Genomic DNA, 12988 nt, shown 5'->3' on the forward strand with positions numbered 1-12988 from the left:
TTTAAAAATAATAATTGTAGCCATTGTATCGTTAAAAAAATTTTTAAAATCTTTTATTGCTCACAAAACAACAACCATTCATAATTAGAAAATTAAATCTAGTTTAAATACTGGCCTCCCTTTCATGGTCGAGCCAGTGTTGATAGCTAAAACACACAAAAATATAACAAAAATAATATTAAAGTAGCCAAGACATACCCAAATATTGTAGCGCCACATCACTAGCGGACATTTGAAATTTGCCGACTAGAACGGTTGGTTAACCGATGTGACGGTTAATCAGGGGTCGGATAATCGATGCTCTACTGTATTTTATTTACATATTGACTAGAGAAGTTTAATAAAATGTATATCACTTGGTATACATTTTATTTAAACTCCATATGTTAATGAGTTATCTACTAGCTCAATAATGTTCATACAAATCAAATTATTAAAAACATCATTTGGCATCTTTAATTCTAAGATGACAACAGCTAGTATAAGACTCAAATAAATGTCATCATTTTCATTAAAAATTTACTGTATATAATTTGAAACTTTAGTAAATATTTTAAGTCAGTCATAAATTATCAACTTTATATTTTGAATGAATGTTGATAATTATTCAAAAATTTGATAAAGCAATCTAATTAACAATGTAATAAATGTTTGCTTTTGTATTAATAATAATATTCAAAGTAAATATTTTAATAATAATATTATTATTATTAAAATATTTACTTTGAATAATCTAATGTAAACATGCAAAATTGTGTTTAAGCAGTTAATAAGGTATGATATTTTTAGAAGAAAACTGCCACTTAAAACTGGTTAAATTAGAATCAAAAACACTAAACCTATAAACCAGCAATTTTTATAACAAGTGCCCGTGTTGAATGGGCATCATCAGGCAAACTAATCGTTAAAAGCTGAAACAAACGGGATTGCCAAATACATGTGTAGAAGGGAGGTGACATAAGACAAGAGAAACAGAGGAGGATAAGTGGTGGCTGGATCTATGATCGGGCTAGTGTACATGCCCAGATGGCCATTAGCATTGCAGAGGAGGAAGGAAATTGAGGGATTCTGCGGAATGCTAAGCGAAGTTATTTCTCCTGGATATTTCCTTATAAAGGATGGCTAGCTTCCTGTCATAAGTGATGGTCCTATAGCCTGTGTCCTGGGTGCAATTTATCTGCAAGATGGAAGTGGTGGAGGAAAGATGATGTATAAGGCCTTTAATAGTATGTGACGAGTAGCTGTGCTGAGTTGCGTATTGGGTGATTGTAAGGAGCTCTTTATCTTTCTCAATGACGTTGCAAAAACGTTTGCATTTATTGTACAAATTTGCTGATTTATAGGTTTAGTGTTTTCAATTGTGATATTTTTGTACTGTTTGACTATTCTCATATTTAAATATAAACATCATCTATATAACCATACTTAAATAATTGTCAAAACTGTTAAAGACCAAAACATTATTAAAGAAATGTAATGTCTTAAATTCAATATTATTCATTCTGATTCTAAAATAAGATATTCTTAAAGTGCTAGAGATATACGTGGAATAAAAATTTTGAAAGCTGCCGAAGAAAAATGGAAGGGTGCTGCAGTACAACAGTCCAAAAGTTCTGCCTTCGTTGCACCAGAATCTCTGACAAATAAGTGCAGAGAATCTCCTGTGAAATCTGATGATGCTTTGAGAAAAAAGTCAGGTAGAGAAAAGTATTATTATTATATTTTATTTTTCATTCAAATCCAAATAATTATAATAATTTAATTTTAAAGGCGAAGCAAGAAAGAAAGTCTCCACTCCAAAAAAGAATGAAAATAGAAAATGGTACATGGAAAGAGACGAAGAGTGTTTCAATGTTCCAATCGATAATTCCATTTTAGAAAATGATTTTGATTTTGAAAAAAACTTAGCACTTTTTGATAAGCAAGCAATATTTGATGAAATTAATGCCCACACCAAAGGAGATTCTGTACGTCTTGTAGACTGTAATAGACGAGAACAAAGATATAGGTGTGATGAAAATGTCCTAGAGGGAGAAACTTTTGTGTCTAATCAGATTTCTGTTCCTTGTAATGTAGACAGGATATTTGTTACAGGTAAATTCATTTTTCATCTTTGTTTTTTCACATTTACGTCCATTAATACAGTTTGAATTTCAGATACGGGTTTAGTTATACCAAGTATTAGTAAAGAATTGAAAGAAAAATTACTGAAAGTGGCAGAAGAATTTGGTCTTGCCATAGAAAGACGACTTGAAATGGTTGGGCGAGCAACTACAGAAATGGTACTTCAATTACTGGGTGGTAGTCACAGGTACACTAAATCTTCTTTCATTGATTAATTTCACTTCATTATACATGACTTACAGTATACTTCATAAAAAAAATTCAGGTTGAGTCCACAAAATTCTCACCAAAGGCCGACAGTAGTAATCCTTTGTGGATTACATACACAGGGAGCACAAGGAATTAATTGCGGAAGGCATTTAGCCAACCATGGTGTCAATGTAACTGTCTTGGTTCCTCCCACATCATCAAAAAATGAATGCTTTTCTAAGGAATTGACATTGTTTGCTTTAACTAATGGAAAGAAGACTTCTTCAGTGTTAGGTCTGATATGATCTTTATAATTTTAATTATTCTTTAAATGAAGTTTTTAAATTAAAATTTTTATTTATAGACATGCCCTCCACTGTAGACATAATCATTGGTGCTCTGGACGGATATGAGAGGCCTCCTCCATCGGAACATTTTTGGTATTCTGCTGCCGTCCAGTGGGCTTTACAGTGCAAGGCACCAGTTCTCTGTTTAGATTGCCCCCCCGAAGGTAGTTGTCTGGAACCAAAATGGATGTTGGTTTCAATCATGCCATTTGCATTTAATGATCACTGCAGTCTTTATCTGTGCGACATTGGTTTGCCAAAGGAAGTGTTTAAAAAGGTGGGAGTGAATTATACTTCTCCGTTTGGTTCAAAATTCATCATTCCTCTATATCTGAAGAGTACTTAATCACCTTTTTCACGTGGACGTTGATCAAATATGTATAAAACATGTTAAAGGACAGATTATTTCATTACAGAATAAAACCAACAGTGAAACAAGTGTCAAATTTTTTAAACTTATATACTATCCAATGATAAAATATATTTTAATACAAAAAATTTAAAATTTCTACTGTAATAATCACAAATTACATACCCAATTAAGATACAAACTGTTTGCTATTATTTATAATACAATTAATAGCCCCTAAAACTTCCATTGTTTCTTCAATGTAAGATACTTCTTTGTCTACGACTGTTTTCAGTTTGTTAAACTGATTGACCAGTTCGACGTGTTCATTTATGTTTGTGGAGTATATATCTAAGAAAATATTGCAAGTTATATTTGTATTAATTGTGTTAAAAACAAGTTTGGTATGTAAAGTACTTACCGACGAACATGATGGCAACGTCAAGAAGTATACGGGAAAATCTTGGATCTCCGATATACCTAAAAATAAAAATTGTGTTGTAAAGTACCTTTATTGAAATAGTATTTTTTACTTATTAAAGAAAGTAGTATTGTCTCAATTCTTGTATTTTATGTAGAATCCACAACAAAGTTGACCCATGCAAATTGTTAAATTTTTCACAATGAAACAATGAGTAAATAGCTCTACATAATTATTCTTTTATACATCATAAATCCTGAAGATTAATATGCAAATTCCACATTGGAAACTTTCATCACATGAGAAACCAAAACTTCCAAATTCAATCAATCAATGACAAATTTTTCTTAGATGTGAAGAAACATTTATGGACAACATTATGAAGATTGTACAGTGGAACCCCGGTTAACGAACGTCCTGGTTAACGACCAAATTGGTTAACAAACTTTTATTTTGCAAAAAATTTGTCTTGGATAACGAACGTAAAGGTATTTTGTGTCAAATTTTAGTTGGTGTTAGGCATGCGCGAGTTAAGCATTGCTTTTCCGAGTGTTTGTGCTATGCTTCTTTTTTCAGTTTTGTGATTTATATATTTAATCAATATGGCATCCAAGAAAGAAAAAAGTCATAGTGGCAATAGAAAACGACAATGCGCTATCGCATTTGAGAAAAATTTTGATTAAAATAGTAAGACAATCAACTTTACATCAATTTCTTGTTCCTTACGGAAAGAGTTTGTTTGTTTGTTTAAGTTATGGCAACGCAACACTTGGGCGATCTGCCTAGGGGAATGCCTTCTGGGAGGTGTTTTTAAGGGAACCTATTTAGGCGTTAGACGTGGAGAAAACCCGGAAAACTCCACATGGCCAGCCCGTCTGAGCGAGGTGCAAACCCACGAACGAACTCCCCGTGTTTAAGGTACGAAGACCACTTAGCCCACTGGTGGGTTTTTTTTACCGAAAGAGACTTCGACTCGAAGAATCTTCCAATGAAGTGCTACCCGTTATTTTTTGGAGTGGATTTCCCTTCTAAGCATTAAGGTTCGTATATCTCCACTTTTCTGCCACCACCTACAACAAACGAAGGTATGTACAGTGCTAGTTTATTAAACAAAGTTTACATGTTTGTTGCTGTAATGATACATACTACGTTTTCTTACATTTTCATCAAAGAAAATTGCTGTATATTACAAATAAAATCACAAAAATTTCGGAGACTAGAACGGATTAATTGCATTTGCATTAATTTCTATGGGAAAAATTGCTTCGGTTTACGAATGGAGTCGCGGAACGAATTAAGTTCGTTAACCGAGGTTCCACTGTATAAAGTATTTTGAGCTATTGCTCATCTGTGCTCAAATCAGACACAAGCTACCAGATCACTGTTGACATTAGGACAAATATTTTGAATTACCATTAATAGATTTTCATTGCATCTACACTTCACATTAATACAAATGAAAAATAAGCTTAACATATTTTATTTTATTCTCAACTTGCTAATAATCAAAATAAAAAGTAATGATAGAACCTTTTTGGTCACTGTTGCATCCCATCCGTTTATATGCAGTGATCACTTTTGACTTGACTTGTGTCATGTTTGTTGTGAAAAATGCCTTAGTAGTGAACGCATTTAGACGTTAAGTTTCTATTACAAAAATTATTCTGCAGTTTTGGCAGGATAATTTAGATGCTGTCAGATTTCAAAACAATGTAAATTGTCTTTGAAAAAACATACAGAAAACCTACCAAAAAATTAGTTATTTATTTCTTCTAAATTTTTTATATATAATTTTTATGAACCAAACTGAGTTGTTATTTTATGTAACTTATTAGTCATATGCTATGCCAACTTAAGTCAGAATTTAATTTTCCCTAATTCGATTCATTAATGAAACTAAAGTTATCAAAGGTTACACCTAAACAAGGTCTTAACTACAGTTAAGACCGCGTTTAGGTGTAACCTTTGATTTAGTGCTTATGCATTCCCAGACAAATCGCTAAATTAAATCATTTTAACATATAGTAAATAGGGAAAGTGGAACATGTGACCAAAAATAACTTTTAAGTTATGTAACATTGTGTTATTTTTATATTAATTTGCATAACAACATATGCACACAAAAATATTCAGTTAATTTTTGTGATGAAGGTCCCAGCTCTCTGAAACTCTTGATTTCTTTTGCAATGAAGTTGTCTAGTGTCATTTGTTGCTTTCTTTTTCTGTCGTTTGGCAAATGTCAGTAGCAGGAGATCACATCCAAAATGCCTTGTCTTGCTTTTGCACTCCTTTCATAATCTGGATCATTTGCTTCAGTTATCCTCACCAAACTTTTACTAAGGAAATCTGTAGCAAGTTCTTTGGGTTCTTCATTCAGAATCTCTATTTTCCAGTTCTACATGAATTCCTTGTTCTGCCAGTTCTTGAAGGTCGTTGTTGGTAAAACACTCACCAGAAACATGCAGACTCCTCAATATCTCCTAGTCCTGCTGTATTGATTGTGTTGACAATTTGGTCAACTATAGACTCATTCTCATTGAAAATCCTTGGATACCTCCAGCCATACGATCTTCCACATTCCATGCATTTATCAGTTAATTCTGGCCAAGAGAAGTTGATATTGCCCATGGCATCCATAATGATATATTTTTTCCAAAATTGCACCAGACAAACATATATTTAGGGAAAGTTCAGTGCTACAATAAATTGCCACCTTTTGCCAATTGGTTTGTGTTTGGGAATAATCATATTATATATGAATCAACAAAATGCCACAATAATTTGAATTGGTGTAAATTTTGAGTTTCCCTGGTTTCGAGCAGACCACATTATATCAAATCAGTGTTAATCAAGAAAGGTCTTACTGTATGTTTATTTTTCTGAATCCTCTTTTCTTAACCACATTCTAACATGGCTTAGGATTCCAACCATCAAAAGGATATCAAGTTAAATTAACTACAGAACCTTACCTCTGTGCATAAAACATTTAATCCTTGTCAGCTATTACACAGCAAATATTTTGTGATTTAGTGGTAAGACATTAGCAGATCTCTAATTATGAAACTTGTGTCCTAAAAATATGGTACTATAGTGGGTTTGCAAAAACCCACTATAGTACATCTCTGCTCTATTGGGCCAAAATGTTCAAATTACAGACCTATACACTCCCACTGTTGTCTGTCTGGTCTCTGTTTGATATTAAGAGACCAGATATGGAAAGCTTATGGGTTGAAGACCCCAATTTAATTATATATGAACGTCAAGTAACTTCCAGTCTGGACTGGATTTTTTTTAAATTAAAATAAATATGATTAAAAATTTCATGCTGGCATTGTGATGATATCACAATAAATAATTGCCTATAATTAGCTGTAAATTTGTTGGATTTGTGCTTGAGGATTTATATATCTGGACTGTTCTGTACAACTAGGAAAATATCCTGGCTACAGAAATTTTGCTAATGTATGAGGGTCATTCTAAAAGAAGAGAACATTTTGATGTGACAAGCCGTACAGTTCTCACACCACACTCCACTGCTGCTAACAGAGAGCCACAACGATTGTTTACTGTTTACAGTGTGACTTTGAAATATGTGACAAAATTAAAGATCCTGCCAAGTGTGAGGTTCGTAGTATAAATATGGCAATGTGATGAATGAAGCTTCAATTTGAAACAAACTGTGTGGATTGTTGTCCAGAGGCATTAGAGAGGTTGCGGCAGACGTTTTCATCGCAAAAACATGTACGTCGGACTTCAGTGCCATCTTCCTGTAAGCCTAGAAGTTTTGACAATGGCATTTGGAACATCAGTGGAATTATGTTCGTTCCAAACACCATTTTCTAACTTTTAGGCTTACAGGAAGATGGTCTTACCGAATGTCTGATGTACATGTTTTCACGATGAAAACATTGGCCGCAACCTCTCTATTGTGCTTCTTCAGGATAATGCACATCTGCATGCTGCAGCGTTGACAAAGAACTTGCTTCAGCAGTTTAAGTGGGAAGTTTTTGAACATCCTTCTTATAGCCCAGACTAGACTCCGAGTGATTACATCTTTTCCCAAAATTGAAGGATTTTTTAGCCGGGAATCACTATGGAAGTGACAATGAACTGAAAGAGGCCGTTAGTTACCGCCAAGTTCTTGAACCAGTCATTGAGTTTGCAGAAGGCATAGAAAAGCCGATGATACACTATGACAAATGTTTAAATTTGTATGGCGACTATGTAGAAATATAGCTAAGGTATCATATGTGTTGTAAAATAAGTTTTGTTTCATTACCTTAAATAAAAATATCTAGAGAAACAAACGTTCTTTACTTTTAGAATGACCCTCATACTAATATTCCTTGAATATCAATAATGCTTAGTGCAATTTAATACAAAATTGGTTAATAAAAATAAAGGATGAAATTTACAAAGTTTATTATTGTTGAAATGTATCAAAATAATATTTTAGTTGGTTGTGTCTGTACAAATTACATTCTTGAATCTCAATTTATGACAAGCTTTCATGCTTCCTGTAATGGTTTTTTTAAGAATCGGAACCACTTTGTGAGTAATGTTAGTGATAAAATTTAGAAAAATTCAGTTTTCACGGAAAGTTTTGCTCTGAATTATTTTCTTGTCCATCACGCCAGGTGAGAATGATGAAACTAAAAACTCAAATATGTGAATAAGACATCTTGTGTGTATATATATCATTGAAAATTCTAATTTGGAACAGCAAAATAAAGAATGATGATCCTTTATGGTGAATGTGTACCATGGATTCGCAACCTGCAACTCTTTATTTTAACCTATTGCTTAGCTTATTTGATAAGCTCTTTTATAGTGAGATAATTCAGAGTCCTAGTGTAAAAAGGATGGGCTGGAATTCCCATGAAAAATTCCTGGACTTTACTAAAACTGTCAGGAACAAGCCAGACTGGTTTAATTTGTTACTTCCATAGTAGTGATTCTTCTTGGAAATGTCTTTGAGCATCTATGATATTACAGTAGAGCGTCGATTTTCCAAGAATTCCAGTCGGCAAATTTAAATTTTCGCCAGTGCTGTGGCGCTTCAATCTTTGGCTATGTCTTGGGCTACTCAAATATTTTACGTTTTTGATACTAAATTAACATCTGAAGTATAATTTTTTATTATTTTTATATTTTTCAATATATTTATTTTGTTTGTACAAAATAAAAAAATAATTTTTAATGATACAATAGTCTTTGTTAGGCTTAACATCGATGAAAATTCAACGCAAAGCGACACGCAATGGATAAAAATTTTAACATCGGATACGTTAAACTATTTTTTCGTATATAAATTGGTTATCCGAAATATCAGTTATACGAACAACCCCAGTCCCCAATTGATTCAGAAAATCGACGCTCTACTGTACTTTCCTTTCAGAAGCAGAAGATAGTTGTAAGCCCATTTCCTCATAAGCTAGCATAGTGTAAGAGGGTAAAATCAAGATAAAAATGAGAACAAGCTGTTGGGGTTAAAAAAGACAATAGCAAAAAGAACAAAATGAGGAGGAGGGCACTTGGAACTGGGACAGTTTTGATGTTAAAGTGGGCACTCCAAAGCATTATGTACAAAATAAAAATGAACTTAGGTGGATTAAATATATTTATGTGAGAATTTGGATATAAGTGTGAATTTTCACACTTTGTGTACTGTGTCACATCGAAGATGACCTTAATCGTCCAAAGAAGGACTCCCCTCTCACCAAGGGATTGTTCAAGTTTCACGAAGATATAAGGTATAGAGAGTCACCGACAAAGCTAAAACAATATCCCATACTCCCCTCTAAGTCCGAGCGACCCAATGAGAAAGTCAATCTAAATGCCCAAATAAGGCAATGATTTTTAAGGGGTAAGATGTAGTCAGACGTTAAGTCACCTCACGTCAATAAATCAGGGAGTTTGACAATTTTATGATCGGAAGATGTCAACTATTGGAAGAAAAGGATGACGATAACATAAACACAGCTGTACGCAAGTCAAGCTGGTGATTGCATCAGATATCTTGGAGGGGAATCATGGGGGGAAGACAAGTATAAAAAGGGGTCAAATTTGCACCTCCAGGCGGACAACCGAAGAGAAGTCCACAGAAGTAGCCCCTCCGAGCAGACAGCCGAAGCAACATCCTCAACGGACATAGCCGAGCAGACATCCAGGAACATTAGTTCCATACCGCCATCCAAGGAAACTTCGATTATAAACCGCTGATCCCAGTGCATCCTACCAACGCCCTATGTGAAGAGATCGAATCCTATGAAGAATATCCTTTCCCAAATTTTGTCCCTCTCTCCCGCGCATCCCTTTTAAAGAGGTCTCTCTTGATCTTTAGTTTAGGTTAGAACATAGATATAGAATAGATTCCTTTTATTATTTACGCGTGTGTTGTTTATGCTTTTTCTTTTGATATGTATAATCTCTTAATTGTTTATTAAATGTATTAGTATTGGTCAACCCATATAGTTATTTGGACACTTCGTCACAACCTCACCTCTCCCCACTCGATTTGCCCTCCTAAGCCATCCGACAAACTGAGAGCGGGTTTCGCCAACCCATGCAGATTAAGTGGTCATTAGGGATCATCCCAGTGGCCCCCTGCTAACTCACATTTAAGTAGATCTAAATGGACTTTTATTTTGGACACACAATCATTTGTTATAGACCAAAATCAAGAGAGACCATTCCACTTGGCATACAAGAAAATCTTCACTTAGAAACCAGCTGGCTGATGCAGTAAAGGTGTCAATTTATATTTTATAAGTTCAGATGTGATTCTTAACCCTAAAAAATCATTTAATATTTTTAAAATAAAGAATCTTCTAGTATGCAACTGTTGTATCCCACCTTTAGATCAATTTACATATGACTCATGCATAAAAGTACTTAGAAACTCTGCCTTAAGTACTAAAAGGACTTTTTAGCACATTGGCACTTGACATCCAGCTCCAATCCCTTAGCCACTAAGACATTACAAAAGTTATATTTGAAATGTTCATTTTTAATGGGCAAATTCTTTCGTATTTGTATTAAAATCATCAAACCAGGGCCCTCCCTTTACAAATAACCCATGGCCAAAATTATGTTAACATTTAAAGTTTGTGGACCTTAGGAAGTATCCCAGCTGCACCCAACTTTGCTTTTATGTATAGATTATGCTTTTATGTAAAATTTCCTACCTTACAAGATATTTCATTAGCGGATTAATAGATTTTTCATCTCTTCCGACAAGAGCTGCTTTTAGACGATTTCTCCTCATCAGTTCACTCAATATGCTTGCTACGACTTCGGGTTTTTTAGACTGAAAATTTAAGAAATGTAAAATCATTCTACTCGGTAAAAATTATTTTCAGAATATGTTTACCTTTAAAGCTATGTCCAAGGCCTTGGTATGTTGGAATCTGCGCAGATTCTGATCGTGAGCTGCATAAAGTTTTCTATCTTTATGAGGAACTTTAATATCTTCCTAAAAAATTTAAAATGAATATTTCTAAAATCATCCAAATTACCCAAAAATTGTCATGAGAATGTCTGTTTTTCATTTCTTGTCTTACAATAAAACAACTTAGTACCAAGCTTATCAATGGATCAGGAACAAAGGTTTTCCAGCTTATACACCTCAGTTTATATTCGCTTCTTACGTAGAAAATCATTTATTGTCGACATAGTACAAAGTATTAAAATCCATGTAACATCTGTTGCTGATTAATGTTAAATGGCTTGATATGACAAGCTAAAGTAAGTGCACTGTTCCATTACTAGTGTAATTCTTGTTTTCAAATAAAGACTTTAAGCATTAAGATTAAAGAAACAGAGCAAAGTATTTGAGAATTGTTTACATAGTGACAGTGTAACAGTGACTTAAATCTCAGCCGAGCTATATCGAAATTTTAAAAACTTTGTCTTCAATTAACAAAATAAAAGCTTTTCAAATTCCTATGATGCACTTTATAAAGCCTTAAACATTGAGGACACAACTTAATACTTTTTAGTTAACTGAGGAAATTATTTATTTGGATAAAGTCAAAACAATGTAGAAATAACAGTAATAATAACTCTCCCGTGGTGGGTGTAAAATTACTGGGCTCTCCCACCTGGCCGTGGTGGGAGAGCCCAGTAATTTTACTGATTCATAGGGCAATGCAGGCTGGAGCACAAGCTCCTGGTAGGGACTCCCATGCCGTAAGGTCTATGGGGAGAAATGAAGCTAAGAGTGACCACCCACATTCTTATTTATCATGGTAGTAACCAGATCAAAGTGTGATACTGGCTCGGACGTCGCCTGAGTTAACAAGGTCCGCATTCGTGGGTTAGGCAGAGGCTCACATTCAAAAAATAGGCCACAGTCTCCCTTGGTTACCGGTGGCGAAAGCAGCGCCGGCCCAAGCATGGCTACTGCAATACCCTCAACAGATGTGAGGAATCAACCTAGCCTTGGTGTGGCAATGCATCCACAGACCACAAAGGCTGGAAAACCATGCCAACGGATGAAATGGACAACAGAAATGAACGAGTTTATCATTCATACTTACTACACCATCACAAGACTCGAAACAAACATGACAGCATACATACAACAACATCCTCACCTCCCTGTCACCGAACAAAGGGTTGTCAATCAAAAAAGAACAATTATACACAACAACCTTATCCCGCAAACAACACTTGAACTTATCAAACAACAGGTTGCTGATCAAATACATCAACAGACGGTGATCTTCATTAATAATGTTAAATGTTTCTAACCTGTCAGGATAATCCAGCAACAAGCATTGATAATAACACACATACAATAACTACAACTAATGATATTACAGGCACTTCCTCATCTATCATTGATAACATAAACATAGAATTAGTTAATACACTCTCACTTATATTTCAGGAAACATTCACTAAATATACTGGTACAGATCCCACACAAAGACCACGAATACAAAAATCAACATGTCAAAGGAAGTAGGAAAAACATTAAATTATGTAAACACTCACTCACTACCAAACTACATTCATTCAATTTCTACACTCTCAGACATTCATACATTAGTTTATGCTGGGGCAGTCACAGTAGTGACACACCATGGACTGAAAATACAATCACAGACAGACAGACACACACAAAACACAATTCTATCACAAGCCTGCCTGGCAGAGAAGAATAGAAACACAAATAAATGACATTAGACAGCAATTAGGCAGGCTGACACAATACGCTAAAAACAACATAACACCCAAGTTAAAGAAACAACTCAAAAACATTTTCAAGAAAATCAAAACACACACAAAACATGAACATCGCAACACACACATTACAGAATACGTCGATACACTAAAACAAAAACTCGCAGCCAAAGCATGTAGACTCAAACGATACAAAACATGTACACTACGAAAACAACAAAATAAATTGTTCACAAACAACGAAAAACTTTTCTACAGACAAATCAGTACCAAAACAAACACTGATACACAGCACAGTGGCACACCAACAGAAGAAGAACTCACAACTTATTGGTCTTTTCTTTGGTCCAATGCTGTTACACACAATGC

At 34.4% G+C, this 12988-nt stretch overlaps 2 protein-coding genes across 4 annotated transcripts in view; one reads left to right on the forward strand and one right to left on the reverse strand.

Moving 5' to 3' along the window:
• Nucleotides 1–3517, forward strand: part of LOC111624775 (enhancer of mRNA-decapping protein 3-like) — a 21100-nt gene extending 17583 nt beyond the window's left edge. For all 3 annotated transcript variants that reach the window (XM_023367710.1, XM_023367711.1, XM_023367712.1), the window contains 5 exons: nucleotides 1531–1697; nucleotides 1771–2094; nucleotides 2158–2311; nucleotides 2390–2607; nucleotides 2678–3517. In XM_023367710.1, the coding sequence (XP_023223478.1) occupies nucleotides 1531–1697; nucleotides 1771–2094; nucleotides 2158–2311; nucleotides 2390–2607; nucleotides 2678–3006 (1192 nt within the window). In that variant the 3' untranslated portion in view covers nucleotides 3007–3517. The remainder of the gene's footprint in view (nucleotides 1–1530; nucleotides 1698–1770; nucleotides 2095–2157; nucleotides 2312–2389; nucleotides 2608–2677) is intronic.
• The window catches only part of LOC111624776 (U3 small nucleolar RNA-associated protein 15 homolog), a 25180-nt gene that overhangs the window by 1646 nt on the left and 10546 nt on the right, over nucleotides 1–12988 (reverse strand). Inside the window, exons 10-13 of the mRNA XM_023367713.1 lie at nucleotides 10803–10904; nucleotides 10618–10739; nucleotides 3431–3489; nucleotides 3196–3360 (exon numbers count right to left, since the gene is read on the reverse strand). Of these exons, the coding sequence (XP_023223481.1) occupies nucleotides 3200–3360; nucleotides 3431–3489; nucleotides 10618–10739; nucleotides 10803–10904 (444 nt within the window). The 3' untranslated portion in view covers nucleotides 3196–3199. The remainder of the gene's footprint in view (nucleotides 1–3195; nucleotides 3361–3430; nucleotides 3490–10617; nucleotides 10740–10802; nucleotides 10905–12988) is intronic.

This window comes from Centruroides sculpturatus, unplaced genomic scaffold, assembly GCF_000671375.1.
Source record: "Centruroides sculpturatus isolate CEXI.00-Female unplaced genomic scaffold, Cexi_2.0 scaffold330, whole genome shotgun sequence".
NCBI classification, from domain to species: Eukaryota; Metazoa; Arthropoda; class Arachnida; order Scorpiones; family Buthidae; genus Centruroides; species Centruroides sculpturatus.